General features: G+C 42.9%; 1 protein-coding gene across 3 annotated transcripts; it reads right to left on the bottom strand.

Moving 5' to 3' along the window:
* Positions 1–1,511: 1,511 nt before the first annotated feature.
* si:ch211-106h11.3 (CCN family member 1) lies at positions 1,512–17,836 on the bottom strand. 3 transcript variants are annotated; one of them, XM_060904393.1, is made up of 5 exons: positions 17,579–17,836; positions 10,802–11,018; positions 8,409–8,825; positions 7,249–7,433; positions 1,512–3,788 (listed from the first exon to the last, which is right to left on the bottom strand). In XM_060904393.1, the coding sequence occupies exons 1-5, from the start codon at positions 17,642–17,644 to the stop codon at positions 3,483–3,485; spliced, it is 1,191 nt and encodes a 396-aa protein (XP_060760376.1). In that variant the 5' UTR covers positions 17,645–17,836; the 3' UTR covers positions 1,512–3,482. The 3 variants fall into 3 exon arrangements, with proteins under 3 accessions (XP_060760376.1, XP_060760377.1, XP_060760378.1); XM_060904394.1 differs by having other exon boundaries at positions 10,802–11,015; XM_060904395.1 differs by lacking the exon at positions 17,579–17,836 and adding an exon at positions 17,348–17,509.
* Between the last annotated feature and the right edge of the window lie 587 nt (positions 17,837–18,423).

Here is an 18,423-nt window from a genome sequence, read left to right as displayed (position 1 = left end):
TTTACTGAGCGCGCTCCGGGGCTGGCCGGCGCTAGCTAGCGCTCCGGGGCTGGCCGGCGCTAGCTAGCGCTCCGGGGCTGGCCGGCGCTAGCTAGCGCTCCGGGGCTAGCTAGCGCTCCGGGGCTGGCCGGCGCTAGCTAGCGCTCCGGGGCTGGCCGGGGCTAGGTAGCGCTCCGGGGCTGGCCGGCGCTAGCTAGCGCTCCGGGGCTAGCTAGCGCTCCGGGGCTGGCCGGCTCAGTAAACTAGTAAATACAGTAAAGGAAAAACTTGAGACTGAAAGGTTTTAACAGTCATCCAAATGACTGAACGTAAACGTTGCTACAGCAACATACTAGATACTATGATGTTGACATTAGCCAGCTTGCTGTCCAAAATGGCGGACACCGGGGCGTCACGTGACCCTGTGACGTCAGGTGAAATACCTCAATAACGTAAGTGAGGACAGGACCTGACTTTTCATTGATAGTCTGTGATATTAAATGTAACTAGAAATGGATAACAAAATTTGCAAAGTTGCTGAGTTATAAGAGGAATAAAACATGTTCGGAAAAGGATCAACGAACTGCATGTCCCCGTAATTTTATTCTTGACTTAAACGTACTCGAGTTGAAAGTTCAAGTGTCTGTATGAACCTCTCCAGTAACAGAAATAATTTTAAAAACACCAGATGCGCTCTAATAATACCAAGCTCCATTTTTAGCCCCGTGTGTGTGGCATCTTAGTCTTGCTAAGCCAATAACTGTCTAATAGGAAAATAGTTTTAGATCTCATGAGGTTAAAATGCTTCAGTAAGTATCAGATGAAGACCTCATTAAAATGGACATCCCACACCCCAACACACACCCAGTGTTTGTGTAACAGGTGTGTGTTTGTCCTAATAAAGAGCTCCAGGCCTGGATTCCTGTTCATATTATTTTGTCTGTATTAAAAAAAAAACATGCTTATGGTGCGATGATATTTGTTCCTGGCTCTGTGACCCATTTCGAAGAAAACTCCTGCATCTGTACTCATGCACTAGAACTCGAACCAGAACTTGATGAAATAAATTCTCAGATAAAACTCCAGCTTCATATTCTTCACCCAAGTCAAAGGAGAACATGTAAACTCTTCAATGTACCAAGAGCATGAAAGTAGACCTACATAAAAAATAAAAGATGCCTGATTTTAGTTCCTGATGATAAATTAGTGCCTCTTTCGCCAAGGGAACACGTGCAGACATTATCTGAGGCTAACTAACAGCTTTGTTCCTCATCTCTGAAAAGGGAGCTAGCATGATACCATACTAACTAGCTGGATGCTCATAGCTGTTTAATCCAAACTGTTGTGATAAGTACAGTACCAAAGTGTGTGTATCAGCAGATAGATTACAGTGGTCGTGTGTATTAGATCTCATTCTCACTGTTAGGAATTTAGATCGCCTCTTTGAAGCTGTCTGATGCTAACGAGTTGATCTGATCTCTTTATGAATGGATGATTGGAGAGAAATGTACAAGGAGAATGTTGAGTCTTTTTGAAATGTAATTTTTAAAATAAAAAAAAGTCTGCATACCTAAAATCAGGAGTAATTGTATTGTGTTACATTTCATGCAGATCCAAATCAAGAGCTTCAGTTAATGTTCACAATGTTCAAACATCAGAATGGGAAAAATTGTGATCTCACAGTGAAGTGTGACTGACTTTCACTGTGGCATGGGTGTCGGTTTGAGTATTTCAGAAACTGCTGATCTCCTGGGGTTTTCACACACAAACACCAGTCTCTAGCATTTACACAGAATGGTGTGGGGAAAAAAACTGAGTGAGTGACAGTTCTGTGGATGGAAAGTAAATAAACACCTTGGTGATGAGAGAGCTCAGAGGAAAATGGCCAGATTGGTTCAGGAAGGATATAGTAACTCATAGCAACTCTTTACAATCGTGGTGAGCAGAAAAGCATCTCAGCATGCAACAGCAAAAGAGCACATTGGGTTCCACTCTTGCAGCCAAGAGCAGGAATTTTAGAATCAAGAATAAGTTCCGATTAAAGCAGTCGGTGAGTGTGTATAAATAAAAGTAGAAGGCAGAGATACTTTACAGACTGATATTTAAAAAAAAAAAAAAAAGCTCTCACATGTACATCATTCAATAACAGCAAAACAAACTACAGTGAAAACGCAAAAATGAAAACACCAGGTTTACTAAAATAAAACACACATGATGGCTGCTTTAAAGGAATAGTTTGAAGAAAAATCAAATGTGCACAGTTTTCCCTGCAACCAGTAACGTAGTTACTGTACAATGTTCATCTGTTACACCCAATAACACTTTCCATGAACACATACATACAAGAACTAGCGTGCACGTCGAGTCAACTTGTGAGTTGCTTGGCTCCAGCTCTTGATGTTTTGCGTGTTGGTTTTTGGTCTCGCTAATGAGGGTGATGTCACCTCCAGCGTCTTGCGTATCAGAGCCAGGAGGCAGAAACAGAGACCGCAGCATCATAAAGACACACAAGAACACGAGCATCGTCTGCCTGGGCTTCACTTCAGGCATCATTCCCTAGATTACAGAGCGAATCGGGAGCGGTCCCTGCTCATCAGTTTTAAATTACATGTTTACTTCATATGCTGGCATTTCTTGAAACATTTTTTTATAACAGCAAAACCAGAGGGCTGCTGCTCCCAGGAGTGTAATTTGCACAGAGCTGTGTGGATGCCAGAATTGGACGCTAGGGCGCTTGGTGAAAGTTTCTTTTTCTTTTCCTGGATCCCCAGGCTCAAATCAAGAAAAATCTCTGGCACCGGGAATCAGGGTGAAAGTCAAGTTCACATGGAGTAAGGCCACATTCTTCTAACCTGAGCAAACAGTCCAGGAATCCATCATGTTTCCCTTTGTCGCATGAAGTATGAGCTCCTTCCCACCGTGTAACAAAGAGACGCTTATTCATCACCTACACACAATAAATACCATCATAATCATATCGTTATAATAGCTGGGTATAAAAGCTGTTGATAGAGTTTATAGGCTTATCCCATGATCCCATCTGTCCTTTTTTGTCTGGGGCAAATGGAAAACAATCACAAGAAGCATATTTCCCACTGTGAAGTTTTTCCCATGTCAAAAGGACACACTTCTTCCAGGTCCAACCCTAATCACAGATTCTCACGCTACCCACTCGTCCAACAGTCCTTTTTCAGCGAGGGGGTGTTTGTTTTTGCAGGTCAAATACAAAACATCTTTATAAGATCATATCCTTTACATGTCCACCAGGTTCCTTCAGTGATTCTCACCTATGATCTATGATGGAATGAACTACAAGTGGACACTACAAGTTCCCTATCCTGTTCTAAATCCTCCTGGTGGCTCTCGGCCGCTTGTCCAAGCTCTCATTTTCGATTCCAGGTTCCAGGCTGTCATTTTGACATCTGCTCTTGAGACACACGCCTATTCTATCAGGGATTGGCTGGGGGAAAAGGAAAGGGCTAAGTTGGATGAAGGCCAGGTGGCTAGTCAATGAACTTGTGCATGTCTCCATAGAGCCAGCGTTGCGGTGGGAGCGAGGCTTCGTTGAGGTGGTCGCACTGGTCGCTGCATTTACAGGACTGGATGAACATGACAGCTTTCTCGAAACGCTCACCATCAGGGCAGGAGAAGATCATGGATGAGGTGCGGGTGCGGCGCGGGGAGCAGCAGCGGCCATCCCGACACACGCCACAGTAGTTGGGCTGGTAGAGACGAATGCTGCGGCAGCCTGCATAGTGGAGGCGTAACGGCTCGGGAGACTTCTGCGTGCGAGAGCATTTCCTCCCCTTCTGTTAAAGCAGACAGCAGAAACATGGGACATAAGCATTCATGGTCAATGATAATGAAGAATTCATGACACAAGTTCAATTAGATGGGATGGACTAGAACTGCTGAAATCTACCTTCTATCATGATATGGATTTCATATGATACACTTGTACATCACGATATATTACAGTTTCTCTTAAATCGATTGAAGAATTATCCATAAAAAAATAAATAAATAAATTAAAAAAAAAAAATCACATGCATCCATGCCTGGAGGGCGGCACGGTGGTGTAGTGGTTAGCATTGTTGCCTCACAGCAAGAAGGTCCTGGGTTCGAGCCCAGTGGCTGACGGGGGCCTTTCTGCGTGGGGTTTGCATGTTCTCGCCGTGTCTGCATGGGTTTCCTCCAAGTGCTCCGGTTTCCCCCACAGTCCAAAGACATGCAGGTTAGGCAAATTGGTGGCTCTAAATTGACTGTAGGTGTGAATGGTTGTTTGTCTCTGTGTCAGCCCCGCAATGGTCTGGCGACTTGTCCAGGGTGTACCCCGCCTCTCGCCCATAGTCAGCTGGGATAGACTCCAGCTTGCCCACAAACCTGCGCAGGATAAGCAGTTGTGGATAATGGATGGATAGATGGATCCATGCCTGGTCTTACAAATGGCTGCTCTCTGGTCAATGTCTGATTCATACCCAAACCACACCCATAATGTCAGATGCACCTCCAAGTTTAGGTCCCAGTTCCTCATCTTTCAGTTGAGCTGTTGCTGTTCTGTGTCGGAGTGTTTTGGGGAGTTTCCACACTCCTCCATGCTTGTTGGTGTTACAGCTCCTAGCTCCACGCCTTAATGACATAAATCATATATGTGACATTGGCGATATCCGTAAATGTGTATTGGTATCAGGGTGGCGCTATAGGTTGAGATTTTCCAATTGGAGTCAGTTTTCTAACAACCAGGAGTTCAATATGTGAACATGTGATACATACTTGCAAGACATATTTTACATTTAGAAAACAATTTGAAGAGACATTCTATACCAGTGATCACCAACTGGGTTCTTGGAGATCTTGCTTCCTGAAGGCTTTAGCACCTCCAACCATAATCGTCCCTACTTGACCATCTAACCAGTCAAACTCTCATGGTTACCAGAGAACCAATCCCCCACTGTAACCCTGGCTGTATAGGCAAGAGGTCGAGGGTTATAGAAGTGGAGATCAGCACCACCCAATATGCCTTAAGGGCCTGGTTAGTACTGGGAAGGGAGACTGCCTGGGAAGACCAGGTCCTGGCATGGGAAGGACTTTGACTTTTGACTTTGACCATCTAATCAGTGCCTTAAGAAGATCTCAGTGTGCTGGAGATGAAGGTATATTAGATCTCAAGGAAGTGGGCTGATGACCACTGTTCAAGACATAAATATTTTAAAATATGTCTCATTGTGTTTAGGATCTGCTGTGAAGATCTCATTGTGCTGGAGATGAAGGTATATTAGATCTCAAGGAAGTGGGCTGATGACCACTGTTCAAGACATAAATATTTTAAAAATATGTCTCATTGTGTTTAGGATCTGCTGTGACATGTTAATAATCTTTTTGTGAGATGAAACAAGAGTGCATGGAAACTTGAGTGTGAGTGTGACAGGTGTTTGAGGGAAGGACAGTGAAAGCTGATATAAACAAGAGAAACCTTTGGCATTAGCCAGCAGCAGTTCAGAGGTGCCATTGTGTCACATTCACCCCATACCTCTAACAATAACAACAGGTGGTCGAGAGTTAGTGGAATTAGCTTCCTCATGAGATGTACATGGACCCACCATAGCCCATGGTGTTTCCCAAAGGATTTCTGGGGTAATGAGGAAACAAAGTTGACCTTTACTGTGAGGTTCATTACATGGACAATCTTACCAAAAATATTCCTTTGCTAACAGACAAAATTACCTATTAGCCATGTTAGCATTGTAGGTTCAATGTTCCCTCATAGGAATAGATACTAAAACAGGTTATGATGTTATATTAACCCTTATATGATGTGCAGTGGGCAGCAAGGTGGTGTAGTGGTTAGCACTGTTGCCTCACAACAAGAAAGTCCTGGGTTTGAGCCCAGCGGCCGACGAGGGCCTTTCTGTTTGGAGTTTGCATGTTCTCCCCATGTCTGCGTGGGTTTCCTCCAGGTGCTCCGGTTTCCCCCACAGTCCAAAGACATGCAGGTTAGGTTAATTGGTGGCTCTAAATTGACCGTAGGTGTTGTTTGTCTGTGTGTCAGCCCTGCGATGACCTGACGACTTGTCCAGGGTGTATCCCGCCTCTTGCCCGTAGTCAGCTGGGATAGGCTCCAGCTTGCCTGCGACCCTGTACAGGATAAGCGGCTACAGATAATGGATGGATGGATGGATGGATGGGTGATGTGTAGGTTGTCAAGGTTAAACCATTTCCTGAATAAGTCTTGCACATATGGTGAATGATCCAATGTTTGGCCATGAGTTGTGATGTTCTTAAGTTTGGATAGTGATGAGCTTCTGATTTGTCTCAGCCAGAGTGTTTACTTTTGGTCGACTTGTAGAAGAAGACACATTGTACACTTGTTGTCTAAGTTCTATGATTGAACGAGTTCAACAAGCCCAAGTAACACTAATCTAATGAGCTGCGAGGTTAGTTACTCTTGCTGTCTAGCTAACTAGAGAGGGAGAGGTTGCCAGTTTGATTCCCTGGACCAGCATGAATGGCTGAAATGTTTTTGAACAAGATACCTAACTCCCACCAGCGCGAGTTGGCCTAGTGGTTTGCATGTCCATCTCTCGACTGGGACATTGCAAGTTCTACTCATGGCTTGGTCATACCAAAGACCATCATAAAAATGGTACCTACTGCTGTCTGGCAATACGCCACAATATAGATGTGAGTGGGAAGTCAAACTCTCACGGTTACCAGAGGACTAGCCCCCCACTGTAATCCTCCTAGCTGTATAGGCGAGAGGCTGAGGGCTACTGAAGTGGAGATTGGCACCACCCAATGCGCATTAAGGGCCTGGTTAGTACTGGGTTGGAAGACTGCCTAAGACCACCAGGTCCTGGCATGGGAGGGACTTTAACTTTTGACCCAACCCCCAACTGCTCCCCAGGATGCTCTGGGTATGTTGTACGTTGCTCTGGATAAGAGCATCTGCTAAATGCCATTAATTAACTAACTACGATAAAAGTGTTTTCTCGTAGCGATGGAAAACAAAACAGTGAATACCAAGTGGACTGCTAAACCTGTATTATCATTGTGTCAACACGCTAGCTGTACAAATTCATGTAAAGAATGACTGAAAAAATGTATAAATATCAGTGTCTGCTTAAGGTGTATCAGTGTCAATAAATGATCTCATGTTTTCTAGAGAACCAATGAAGAGAATGGAGGCAGGCAGTTTCACAACAGCTAACCTCAGCTCAGTGCACTGAAGTGAAACTAAAGGGGTGAGAGCAGACAGGAGGAGCACGGTACCTTTACAGGCACGACCATGGAGCTGCAAGGTCTGATGGTGCACAGGCGCGTCTCCTTCACCAGCTTACACTGAGCGTTCTGGTTGGTGACACGGGAGGACACGCCCATACCGCAGCTCCGAGAGCACGGCGACCACTTTGTAGTCTGGACCACACACTCATCAGGGCTTCCCAGCTTCTTCCAGGCTGAAGAGACAAAGACAGAGACAGACAGAGAGAGAGAGAGAGAGAGAGAGAGAGAGGGAGGGAGAGAGAGAAAGAGACAGAAACAGTAAGAGAGAGAGAAAAAAACACAGAGAGAGAGAGAGACAGACAGAAACAGTAAGAGAGAGACAGACAGAGAGAGGGAGGGAGGGAGGGAGGGAGGGAGAGGGACAGAAACAGTAAGAGAGAGAGAGAGACAGAGAGAGACAGAGAGACAAACAGTAAGAGAGGGAGAGGGAGAGACAGAAAGAGAGAGAGAGAAAGAGAGAAAGTTACTACACAAGCACCATTCACTAACCCACCAGCACTGATGTACAGAGAAGGTGATTACGCAGTGGAGAAAAAGTTGCGTTTCAGGCAAGTGTGTGTGTGTGTGTGTGTGTGTGTGTGTGGTTCACAAGGCTCCATTGAAAAATCATCATGCAGCACTCAAACACAGTTAAGGAAAAAAACTACTTACTCGTATCTGTACATACAGTATATTTATCAAAATATGATTAAAATTATATAATTTTAAAAAAGATGAAACATGAAATCAGCTCAAAAAGTACTGGCACCCCATAAAAACACATGCACTTCAACACAACAATATTACAGATGTTTTTTTTTGTTTGTTTGTTTTTTTGTGAAGCCAAAATATCCAGTCCTGTGATGTATACACGTCGTGATATATACTGGACACACAGTACACGCATCTTAAGTATGAGGAAATATACTGATGATCTGAATACCTGACCTATTTTATTATCTTTCTAAATAGAAATCCAGATATTAAAACACAGGTTATGGAGTAAGAAGGCAGAATTTACAGATGGTCATGCTTTGCTGGATGTCCGGCTCCAAACCTGATTTGAGAAGACAAGTTAAATCCAACATGATTAAACTTTATTTTGGTACAAATTAGAATCAGATTATCTTTATTTTGTTTAGTCCTTGACTGAAAGTGAGATCACACACCTGTCATGCTTTTGTGACTGCGGGGCTTCTCCCACTTCCTCCCCACATCCATCAGCTCGTTACTGAGTGTGTCTTCTGGTCTGTGTGGATGATTCTTCAGGTAGGGTTTAGGGAAGGGTTTAGGGAAAGGTACAAGGTGAGGGTAGATGTATGGTGGCGGCTGTGGGACTCTGTAGACAGGGGGCAGCACTGAGGAGCCACGGTGGCAGTCCACACTCGGGCAGCACTGTCCCGGCACCTTAATCAGCCTTGGTGAGGGGCAGGAAGGTGATGCCAAGAGCACTTCTGTAGAGCAGAGGGGTACACAGCCCACAGCACCGTCAATGCAGGTGCACTGGTGCTTACAGCCGGCGCGGAAATCCTCACCGTTCTGGTATATACGGCCATTATATTCACACGAACGGCCTTCTGGTTTGGCTGTAAGAGAATACACGAGACACGAATGAGTGGTTTGAATGTTTTGGGTTTTTTTTTAAACATGCAAAGACAATGTGGAAGTGGTAATTCAGCCAAAATGTTGTGGATTCTTCTTCTCAGCTGTAGTTGACTGTTTGCTGCAGATTTGTTAGCTACCTCAGGAGAGATACCCAGGGTGGATGCTGAGGGCATGAAGCAGTTCCCACCCAACAATTCACACCAATGGCCAATTTAGAGTAGCCAGTTAACCTAACCACATGTCTTTGGATGGTGGGGGAAACCAGAACTCCCAAAGCAAACCCACGCAAACTTCACACAGAAAGGCCCCCATTGGCCATGAAGTTTGAACCCAGAACCTTCTTGCTGTGAGGTGACAGTGAGAACCACTGCACTACTGTCATTCAAGACAAGTTTGGTGATAAGGCTAATATGGCTAAGAAGTCAAAGTCCTTCCCATGCCAGGACCTGGTCTTCCCAGGCAGTCTCCCATCCCAGTACTAACCAGGCCCTTAAGGCTCGTTTGACGCCTCCACTTCTATAGCCCTTGGCCTCTCACCTATACAGCTAGGATTAAGGTGGGGGGCGGGTCCTCTGGTAACGGCAAGAGTTTGACTCCCCACTCACATCTGTATTGCAGTGTGCCTTGCCGTAGGTACCATTTTTATGATGGTCTTTGGTATAACCCAACCGTGAGTAGAACTCACGATCTCCCGGTCGAGAGGCGGACACGCTAACCACTACACCAGCTCACGGTCAGCTAACAAGTACTGAAAGATTATAGTCTCCAGTTTGGTATAAATCACCATTCAGACACAAAACCATTTGCCTCAGTGACACAATTTGTATATAAATTGACTCATGAATGAGTCTGTGTTAAAAGATTAAATATATAAATAATTCTTGAACCGTACTATTATCTTGCGTGAGCCTGATGTGTCCTGGTTTCATCAAGTCTGTTTGAGATACTGAACAGCTCTAGAAAGCTGTGTGAAGATTGGATGAGTGTGTGATGATTTAGACATGGCTTTTACACCATGCTAAACTGGAGACTATAAACGTCCATTATTATTATTGTTAGTAGTAGTATCTACAATCGCTTTATAGCTCCAGTGCACAATGAAAGAAGCAAACCAAACATCTCAAGATGACTGACTATAATTGGTGGAAAAATTGTGCATGTTTTATTTTTGGCCAATTATGCTGGAATGAGAGAAACTGCAGCCCACAAAGCCCCCGAGAAATACATTAATAACATTTTTATTTGCTTTTTAATGCAGTTTTAATCTTAGCCCCGGGTGGAATTTTGACTTGTGTGCAGAAGATGTTTGGTTTGAATTGAGTGTTGGCTCTAAGTGATCAGGCCCAGCTTCATGCTTCAACAAACCCTCAACCCAAACCCAAATAGTTCCTATATATAGCAACATATAAATACTCTGGAACACATGAGGCAGCTCTTGCGGAAATTAAATTCATCCTTGATGGAGCTCAGTGAGGAAAAACACTGCATCAACCTGCTTTATGTCCGCACAGGGCATTAAAGAAGGTCTAAAAGTCACATGGACCAGTTTTCTATGCAATAAGATTTGTCTTAAAGACAAAAGAGAGGGGTCGTGATGCACTTCCTTTATGATGGTAAATAATCTGTATTATGCAGTATGTAGGTGCCAGAATTGCTAGCTAGAAGATCATACATGATAAACAGCACTTTCTGCCGTCAACCAGGCACCACAGCCCGCCTTCTTCTTTTCTATTGGCTCACAGGAAAACTTCAGTGACAAAGTAACTGCTACTATGATCAACCATGAGTCTTTTAAGTCCTGTGTCCTGTCCTGATGACTGGGTTTGCTCAGACTCCTCCAAAAAGCAGACATGCTGATGGTGGTGCGTTATCAGTACACTCGTGTTTTAATTTGGAGGATGGTTTCCAAGAAAAAGGTTTTGCTTCCTTCCACTTTTCATGCACTACCCAGACTCACCCCTGCAGATTCCACGGGTGCTGCCGACATCATTGCCGTAGTTACACTCCAGCCCCTTATGGTGATCGCATGGTCGGCCCTCGTGGCAGTCCTGGTTTAGCTGAGCGGCACACACCTTACAGCACCCACAGCCATCAGGTACCAAACTCACACCTGGAGAACACACGGGGCGCTCAGGAGGGCACTCGCACACCCTCGGGCAGCCAGCCACGCCCTGCTGAGAGGAGAGGGTGTACGACAGATCAGACGCTCAGCTAAGAGAGAATATCAGACCATATATACGGGTCATTCTAGAACTCGGGGTATATTTCGCATCTCCGAGATAAACCTTTTGTTATTTTCCACAAAAGAAATCTTTATTGAATCGTTTTGAACAATATTGCAAATTATGATAAACTTTCACCAATAGCGATGCTTGATGTACATTTTAGACCCAATTTATCATAAAACATTAAGCAAATGACCCCACATTATTGGCCATCTTTGACTCCTGATTCATCCATTCAACTCCAATAAACAGGAAGTGATTCCGTCTAACAATCTGTTTTTTGGAGCTTATTCTATTCACTGTTATAAAATCAGTTGCACAGAAAGTCTATTTTCTATATGATGTGAAATTTCAGTCATAAAAAAAATACATTTTATCCGTCCCAATGTTCTTGTCAACTCTGTTAACTCTGTTATAAACCCACATAAAATCCATAAAGACTTTTAATAATACGCAAGACATCTGCACCGAGTGATGTCACTTCCTCTGGCGGGAAACTTCAGAAAAGCAGTGACATGTTCTGTTTCTTCTCTCATTCATTTGAACAAAATGTTGAGGAATTTACACCAGCAGTAGATTAATTATTCGGCAACTCTGTTATTGTGATATTGGAGTGAATCTCTCACTCATTAAAAAAAACCTAATATGATTAAAATACATAAAATTCTGTTTTTATACATGCCATGTGGTAGCTAATTTGAGGTTAGCATGTGGAGTTAAGACACAAAATGGTGGAAAAATGTCCATTCTGTCATCACCAATTCTGGTAATGGATTGCCCAGTTTAACGATAACAGAGTTGATGATGACTAACGGAGTCAACACTTGAAATGGACCTGCAATTATGTGGCCACACATATACTGCTAGAAATAAATCATGATAGCTTCTCGTGTCATGTGCACATGACATTGTTGTCTCACCGTCCCTGACTAGCTGCAAAAGCAGCAATCTTAAAAACACCCAGTGTTATAAGTGCCAAGGAACACTTTTTGAACTGATACGAAGAGATTAATGTAATGCCCACAGTGTGATTCATCACAGCCTGAGAGCCACTTCTGATTGTTCTTAATACAGCTGAAGATGAGATAATTGTGTATATATAGGATCAGAATGATCTCATGTGGTTTAGCTCTAATTTTACACAACTACCTCCTCCTTCTTCTTCGAATAAAAGAATGACAATGAATGAAATTAGTTCTATCTGGATCAAACACTCAGGAAGGTCCATCTGTCCCATCTCGTTCATTCCGCTATACATTCAGCGATGGCTCCAGAACCAGTACCAGGTACTGTGACACACCGTGATCAGGAAATCTGATGAGCTGTGAACATTCTACGCTCACTGGCCCCTTAAGTTTTAGGAACACCCCTCCATCCACCTGCTGTTTGATGCAGTTCTCTACTCAGTCGATCCCTTGATGCATCAAACCATGCAGATATGAATCAAGAGCTTCAGTTAATGTTCACAATGTTCAAACATCAGAACGGGAAAAAATTGTGATCTCACAGTGAAGTGTGACTTTCTTTCACTGTGGCATGGGTGTTGGTTTGAGCCAGATGGACTGCTGGTTTGAGTATTTCAAAAACTGCTGATCTCCTTCCTGGGGTTTCACACACAACAGTCTGTAGAGTTTACACAGAATGCTGCAAAAAGCAAAAAACATTCAGTGAGTGAGTGACAGTTCTGTGGGTGGAAAGTAAACAAACGCCTTGTTGATGAGAGGTCAGAGGAAAATGGACAGATCGGTTCGAGCTGTTTTTGCCAGGAAGGATATAATAACTCATATAATCACTCTTTGCAACCGTGGTGAGCAGAAAAGCATCTCAGCAAGAACAGGAATCTTAGAATCAAGAACAAGTTCCTATTAAAGTGGCCAGTGAGTGTAGCTGATGAAAATAAATAAATAAATAAAAGAGCCAAGGAGCCATCCACTTTAACCAAACCACAGGTCTGTTTAAAACTATTCAAGCCCCGTCTCAATGCGTTGCTCTTACTGTGCATCACTAAGCTTGGCTTTTTATTTTATACTTATGGACAAATAATGGAAGAAATGAAAAGGTTCATAAAAATGAGCTGCTTTCGGGAGAGAAATAATATTTGAGCATGTCTTTATAGAGTAAAATTCATGATTCTGTAGCTGCTGAACGTCATCGCTGGAAAAGCAGCTCTGTGTAGATTGGAAGGTGTGATATTAGTTTGGACTGTTATTACACTGAATTATTCACGCCACTCCATCTCAAACCGCACAGCACCAGTTTATAATTTCACAAAAGCCAGGAGCATATTTCAAACGTGTTCAAAAATGTTGGTGGTTTTCAATATTATTATTATTTTGTTTATTTTCTAAAATGGTCTTTTCGCTGCACCTGAAAAAAAAAAAAAAAAAAAAAAAAAACATACAGCATGTACAGAAGTATATTTTTTCTTTCCCCGTCCTCCTGCTATAAACTTTTATCATTATGACTTTTTTGTAATACTGTTTTTGATTCTTGGTTGTTGTTTTTTTTAATCTATACTTCTTTAATTATTTATTTCCATTCCATATCTGTATCTCAGGGCAGATGGATGGTGTAAGGATTTTTTTTTGTTTTGCTTTTTGTTCCATTTTATTTCCAGACCTACAGATAGAAATACTATTAAAACTGCATTTTGTTCAAGTGAATAAACAGATGAAGAGCCGCTGATTTGAGAATGAGTCCAGTATGCAGTGGTGTGAATGGAGTGCTTTTGGTGATTTGCTGTCAGTGGAGATTCAGTTTGTGAGTCTCCAGTGAGAGCGTTCGAGGTCCAGGTTGTAGAACTGAAGGTATTTTGTCTGACGTGCACTGATCCATGTGTTTGACGTCATTATTGATGTGCACAGCTTCCTGGAGTACCGTTATCCATCGAGCTGTTTGTATATTTCATGACGTGCACTAGATCTCATTTCGAAACGAGACCATCAGTGGCAGCATAGCTGACTCTGGCCTGTTTAGTGAATTTATAGTTGTTAGTGGAGACCCTGTGCCTCCAAAACGAATCCAAAACGACAAGGAATTGACCGAGAAGAAGTGATTTTTGTTGAACTGCTCATTAAAGCTTAATTAGTCCATAACTTCATTAATAATTGTCATGAAGCAAATTTCCTATCATTAAAAAGCTTATAATCTCTGCTTTCCAAAGAAATGCATCTCATTAAGATCTGTTCAGTACTTTAGGAGTAACGGCAGGTTGAAGTTGGTACAACAGAGTAAAAACTCTGCTCGTGGAACGTTGGGAAACTGCCGGTGCTTTTCTTTTTGAGTCACGGGAAAGCGGTCAGGCTCTCTCTCTCTCTCTCTTCTGATCGGTTTCCCACTGGAATACTTGTCAATATCAATCAGATAATTTTTATAGGGATGTTCTCTCGCTCTCATGTTTTCTGATGAAGGATTCAGCAAAATTTTCCATCAGTTAGTTTTGATGTTATCATTCACAGGAGACTTTGAAGTGAGTTTTCAGAGCTTTACCCACTTATTTTTTCAAATCAAACAGAATATTACGGCAGTTTTCTAAAAATTAAGCCGTTTTTACAATCTTTGATTTGTAATATCTCAAGAACAGATAAACATATTTTAACTTAAGTGTATTGTTCTGCATTCAATTCTGAATTAAATAGGGCGGCACGGTGGTGTAGTGGTTAGCACGATCGCCTCACAGCAAGAAGGTTCCGGGTTTGAGCCCAGCGGCTGGCGGGGGCCTTTCCATGTGGAGTTTGCATGTTCTCCCCGTGTCTGCATGGATTTCCTCTGGGTGCTCCGGTTTCCCCCACAGTCCAAAGACACGCAGTAGGTTATACATGGGGCGGCCTTGGGCTGAAGTGCCCTTGAGCAAGCTACCTAACCCCTGACTGCTCCCCAGGCGCTGTATGGCTGCCCACTGTTCTCTGTGTGTGTGCGCACGCACACTACTTCAGATGGGTTAAATGCAGAGTATGAATCTCACTGTGTTTGAAGTGTGCATGTGACAAAGTTTTTCTTCTTCTTCTTCTTTCTTCAAAATGAGAACAGTTTCAAGCAATTTGGATTGAATGTGAATTTTCACCTGACATGCCTGCATTTAGCAGATTTCTTACATTCTCATGTACACTACTGTTCAAAAGTTTGGGGTCACCCAGACAATTTTGTGTTTTCCATGAAAAGTCACACTTTTATTTACCACCATCAGTTGTAAAATGAATAGAAAATATAGTCAAGACATTTTTCTGGCCATTTTGAGCATTTAATCGACCCCACAAATGTGATGCTCCAGAAACTCAATCTGCTCAAAGGAAGGTCAGTTTTATAGCTTCTCTAAAGAGCTAAACTGTTTTCAGCTGTGCTAACATGATTGTACAAGGGTTTTCTAATCATCCATTAGCCTTCTGAGGCAATGAGCAAACACATTGTACCATTAGAACACTGGAGTGAGAGTTGCTGGAAATGGGCCTCTATACACCTATGGAGATATTGCACCAAAAACCACACATTTGCAGCTAGAATAGTCATTTACCACATTAGCAATGTATAGAGTGGATTTCTGATTAGTTTAAAGTGATCTTCATTGAAAAGAACAGTGCTTTTCTTTCAAAAATAAGGACATTTCAAAGTGACCCCAAACTTTTGAACGGTAGTGTACACAAAGACCTCTTTAGAGCAAAGTCCTGATTCCCACCTGGCAATTTCGGATAACTGTGTAGCTGTTCGTTCTCTCTGCCGTCTCAGTGAGCCAACTCTATGATACTCCCTCACTGCGGCTCGTTTGTAACACCCCCAACACTCATACACTCATACCTCCAACCTCCTCAAAGTTCTCCTCCCTTCTCAAAGCAAAACCTGTTTCAGATGTGGCTCGGAGATAATTCGTATTTACCCGACCTTTTCCCTCTTGTTAAATGACTCTGGCAGGAACACTGGAAATCAGTGCCAGGAGGGGTCTAAAGGGCCCAACTGTTTCCGACAGATGGCTATTCTGAGCACCGCTTACCATTACTGCTACTAATGATTCAAACCGCAAGACCTGAAGTGAAATTTCTACCAGACAGAGAGGTCACACCTGACACACAGCTCGGTTTTAGTCCGTGTGTGTGTGTGTGTGTGTGTGTGTGTGTGTGTGTGTGTTAATATCTGGAAAAACATCATTCCAACATTAGCAAACCTAAAAGAACATCTGTAATCAGGATCGAGCTGAAATCCAGAGACAAGTGTAATTATAGATTACGTTTCAACTCGAAGTGACATCAAAGTGTCCCACTGATTGCACTGTGTGTGTGTGTGTGTGTGTGTGTGGTCACATGACCTTCCAGAGAGAACACAGTCAGCTTGTACGTTCAACAGTAAGATAATTATGTCCATGTTACAGACGTTTATCAGCGTTGTGGGCGGTACATGGAGTACTTCATGTGATAATGTGATAATGTTTATGCATCGTATGAATTTAATAGACTTAAATTAGGAATCGGTGAAGAACTAAATTAGACTCCAGCCTCAGCTTTACTGATTATATTAAGACGAAGCTCAGAAATAGTTCAGTTTGGTAGTGTGGAGCGATAAAATATGGTTAAAGATACAATCTGAGAAATAAAGATGCCAGAAAAGGTTCTTATGCCATAGAAGGACCAATTTTGGTTCTTTGAAGAACCTTTGGATGGCTTGTGCTAAAGTGAACCAATAATCATTTCATGTCACTAAGGAGCTTTTGAATAGATATAGATGTTCATGGTGAGGCATGATGTTTCAGTTTACAGCTATTATGGCACCATAAATGGTTAAAGAACAAACCATCATGACCATCAGGTTCTTCAGGGAGCCAAAATGGTGCTCTCTGGCTGCATGGAAGACAAACAAAAATTCTATTATTATTATTATTATTATTATTATTATACATAACCCTGTCCTGATTGGGTTCATCAACAATAAAGTGGTCCCTGATTCTAAAAACTTTGAGAACCCTTGACTACAGACCAAAGAAGAACCATGTTGGTTCCTTAAAGAGCCATTCAATGGATGATAAAATCATTTCTGCCCATAAATACAGTATGTATGTTATGTGGAAGACTGGTTGATGTGTGAGATAATGGTTAAGTTTACTGGGCTGTAAATAACATAATGAATGATTATGAACAGCTTTGACATTTCAAATCCATTCCGTGACCTTTGATGGTGCCCTTCAGGGAGCATATTTACCGATGTACCTTTGGTTAGAAAAACATAATTTTTGAAGAGCAGCTCTTAAGCAGGTCAAAGTCAGGGTTCATTTACAGTTGCGAGAATGTAGATACCTTGGGAAACAAAATGTCGCTGTAGAGTTTTAGGCGTTTTAGCATCATATGATTGATGCCAGTTCCTGAAAAGATCTCACAGAGCAGTTAAACAGACCTCCTGAGAAGGGTTTAAAGGAGATGATATCCGGTCCTGTGCTCACTGGCATGCACTCATCCTGGCTGGAAACAACATCAACAGAAAATAACCAGCAGCATGGAATAAGGACAGGTTTCTGAATGTTTACTCACCGAGCCCAGGGTCACCATCATGAAGAGAAGAAAGCACAACACAGCCCTCATCTTCAACAACAACATAAAGCTGGAGGAGGAGGAGAAGCTTCTGCTGAGGTGTTTTGCTGTTTAATTCGAACCAAGGTGTTGTGGAGAAACTGAAACACTCAGAAGAGCTTCCAGGTGAATGATCTCTTCATGCAAAGGAATAAAGCAAGAAAGAAGCCAAATCCACACAGCTGAAGAGCCACTCTGAAGACCCTGCCCAGCTCCTCAGCCCCTTTAACGGCTTTTACTCCAGTCGGTTTTATAGACATAATATGACAGTTGCGCGTTCTAAAGACGCCCCGCCCACCTCTTGTCGCTGAGCCAATAAAAAGCGCGCCTGCTGAGCTGGGAGGCGTGGTCACTCGGATCAATGCGGTCATTCATGAAAGTGCAGGTTTGCTCCCCGGCTGTATTTATCCCCGAGCGGAGAGAAGAAAACATCAGCGGCGCTTTGAAACCGCTCAGAACTTCCCGGTCCGACCGCCGCTTTGTGACAAAGTGGATAAATAAATACACCCAGCTGCCTCCTGTGTGTGATGTGTGCCAGAAAAAACAGCCCTCAGTAAACACACTTGGATTCTCAGGAAGAGTTAAAGTTAATCAGTGATGGAGTGAATCCTCTCTAGAACCCGCTTTATGACTCCCGAGTGGCGCGGACACACACAGCTCACAGCGCCTGCAGGAAACAAGGCAGAGATCAAGTCATTCACTCTCTCTCACTGTCTCTCACACTCACTCACATTCACTCTCTCTCACTCTCACTCACTCACATTCACTCTCTCTCACTGTCTCTCACACTCTCACTCACTCACATT

Source organism: Neoarius graeffei, chromosome 22 (assembly GCF_027579695.1).
Source record: "Neoarius graeffei isolate fNeoGra1 chromosome 22, fNeoGra1.pri, whole genome shotgun sequence".
In the NCBI taxonomy this organism is placed as follows: domain Eukaryota; kingdom Metazoa; phylum Chordata; class Actinopteri; order Siluriformes; family Ariidae; genus Neoarius; species Neoarius graeffei.
The sequence above is the reverse complement of the archived record's forward strand: the minus strand, read 5'-3'. Positions and strand labels throughout refer to the sequence as shown.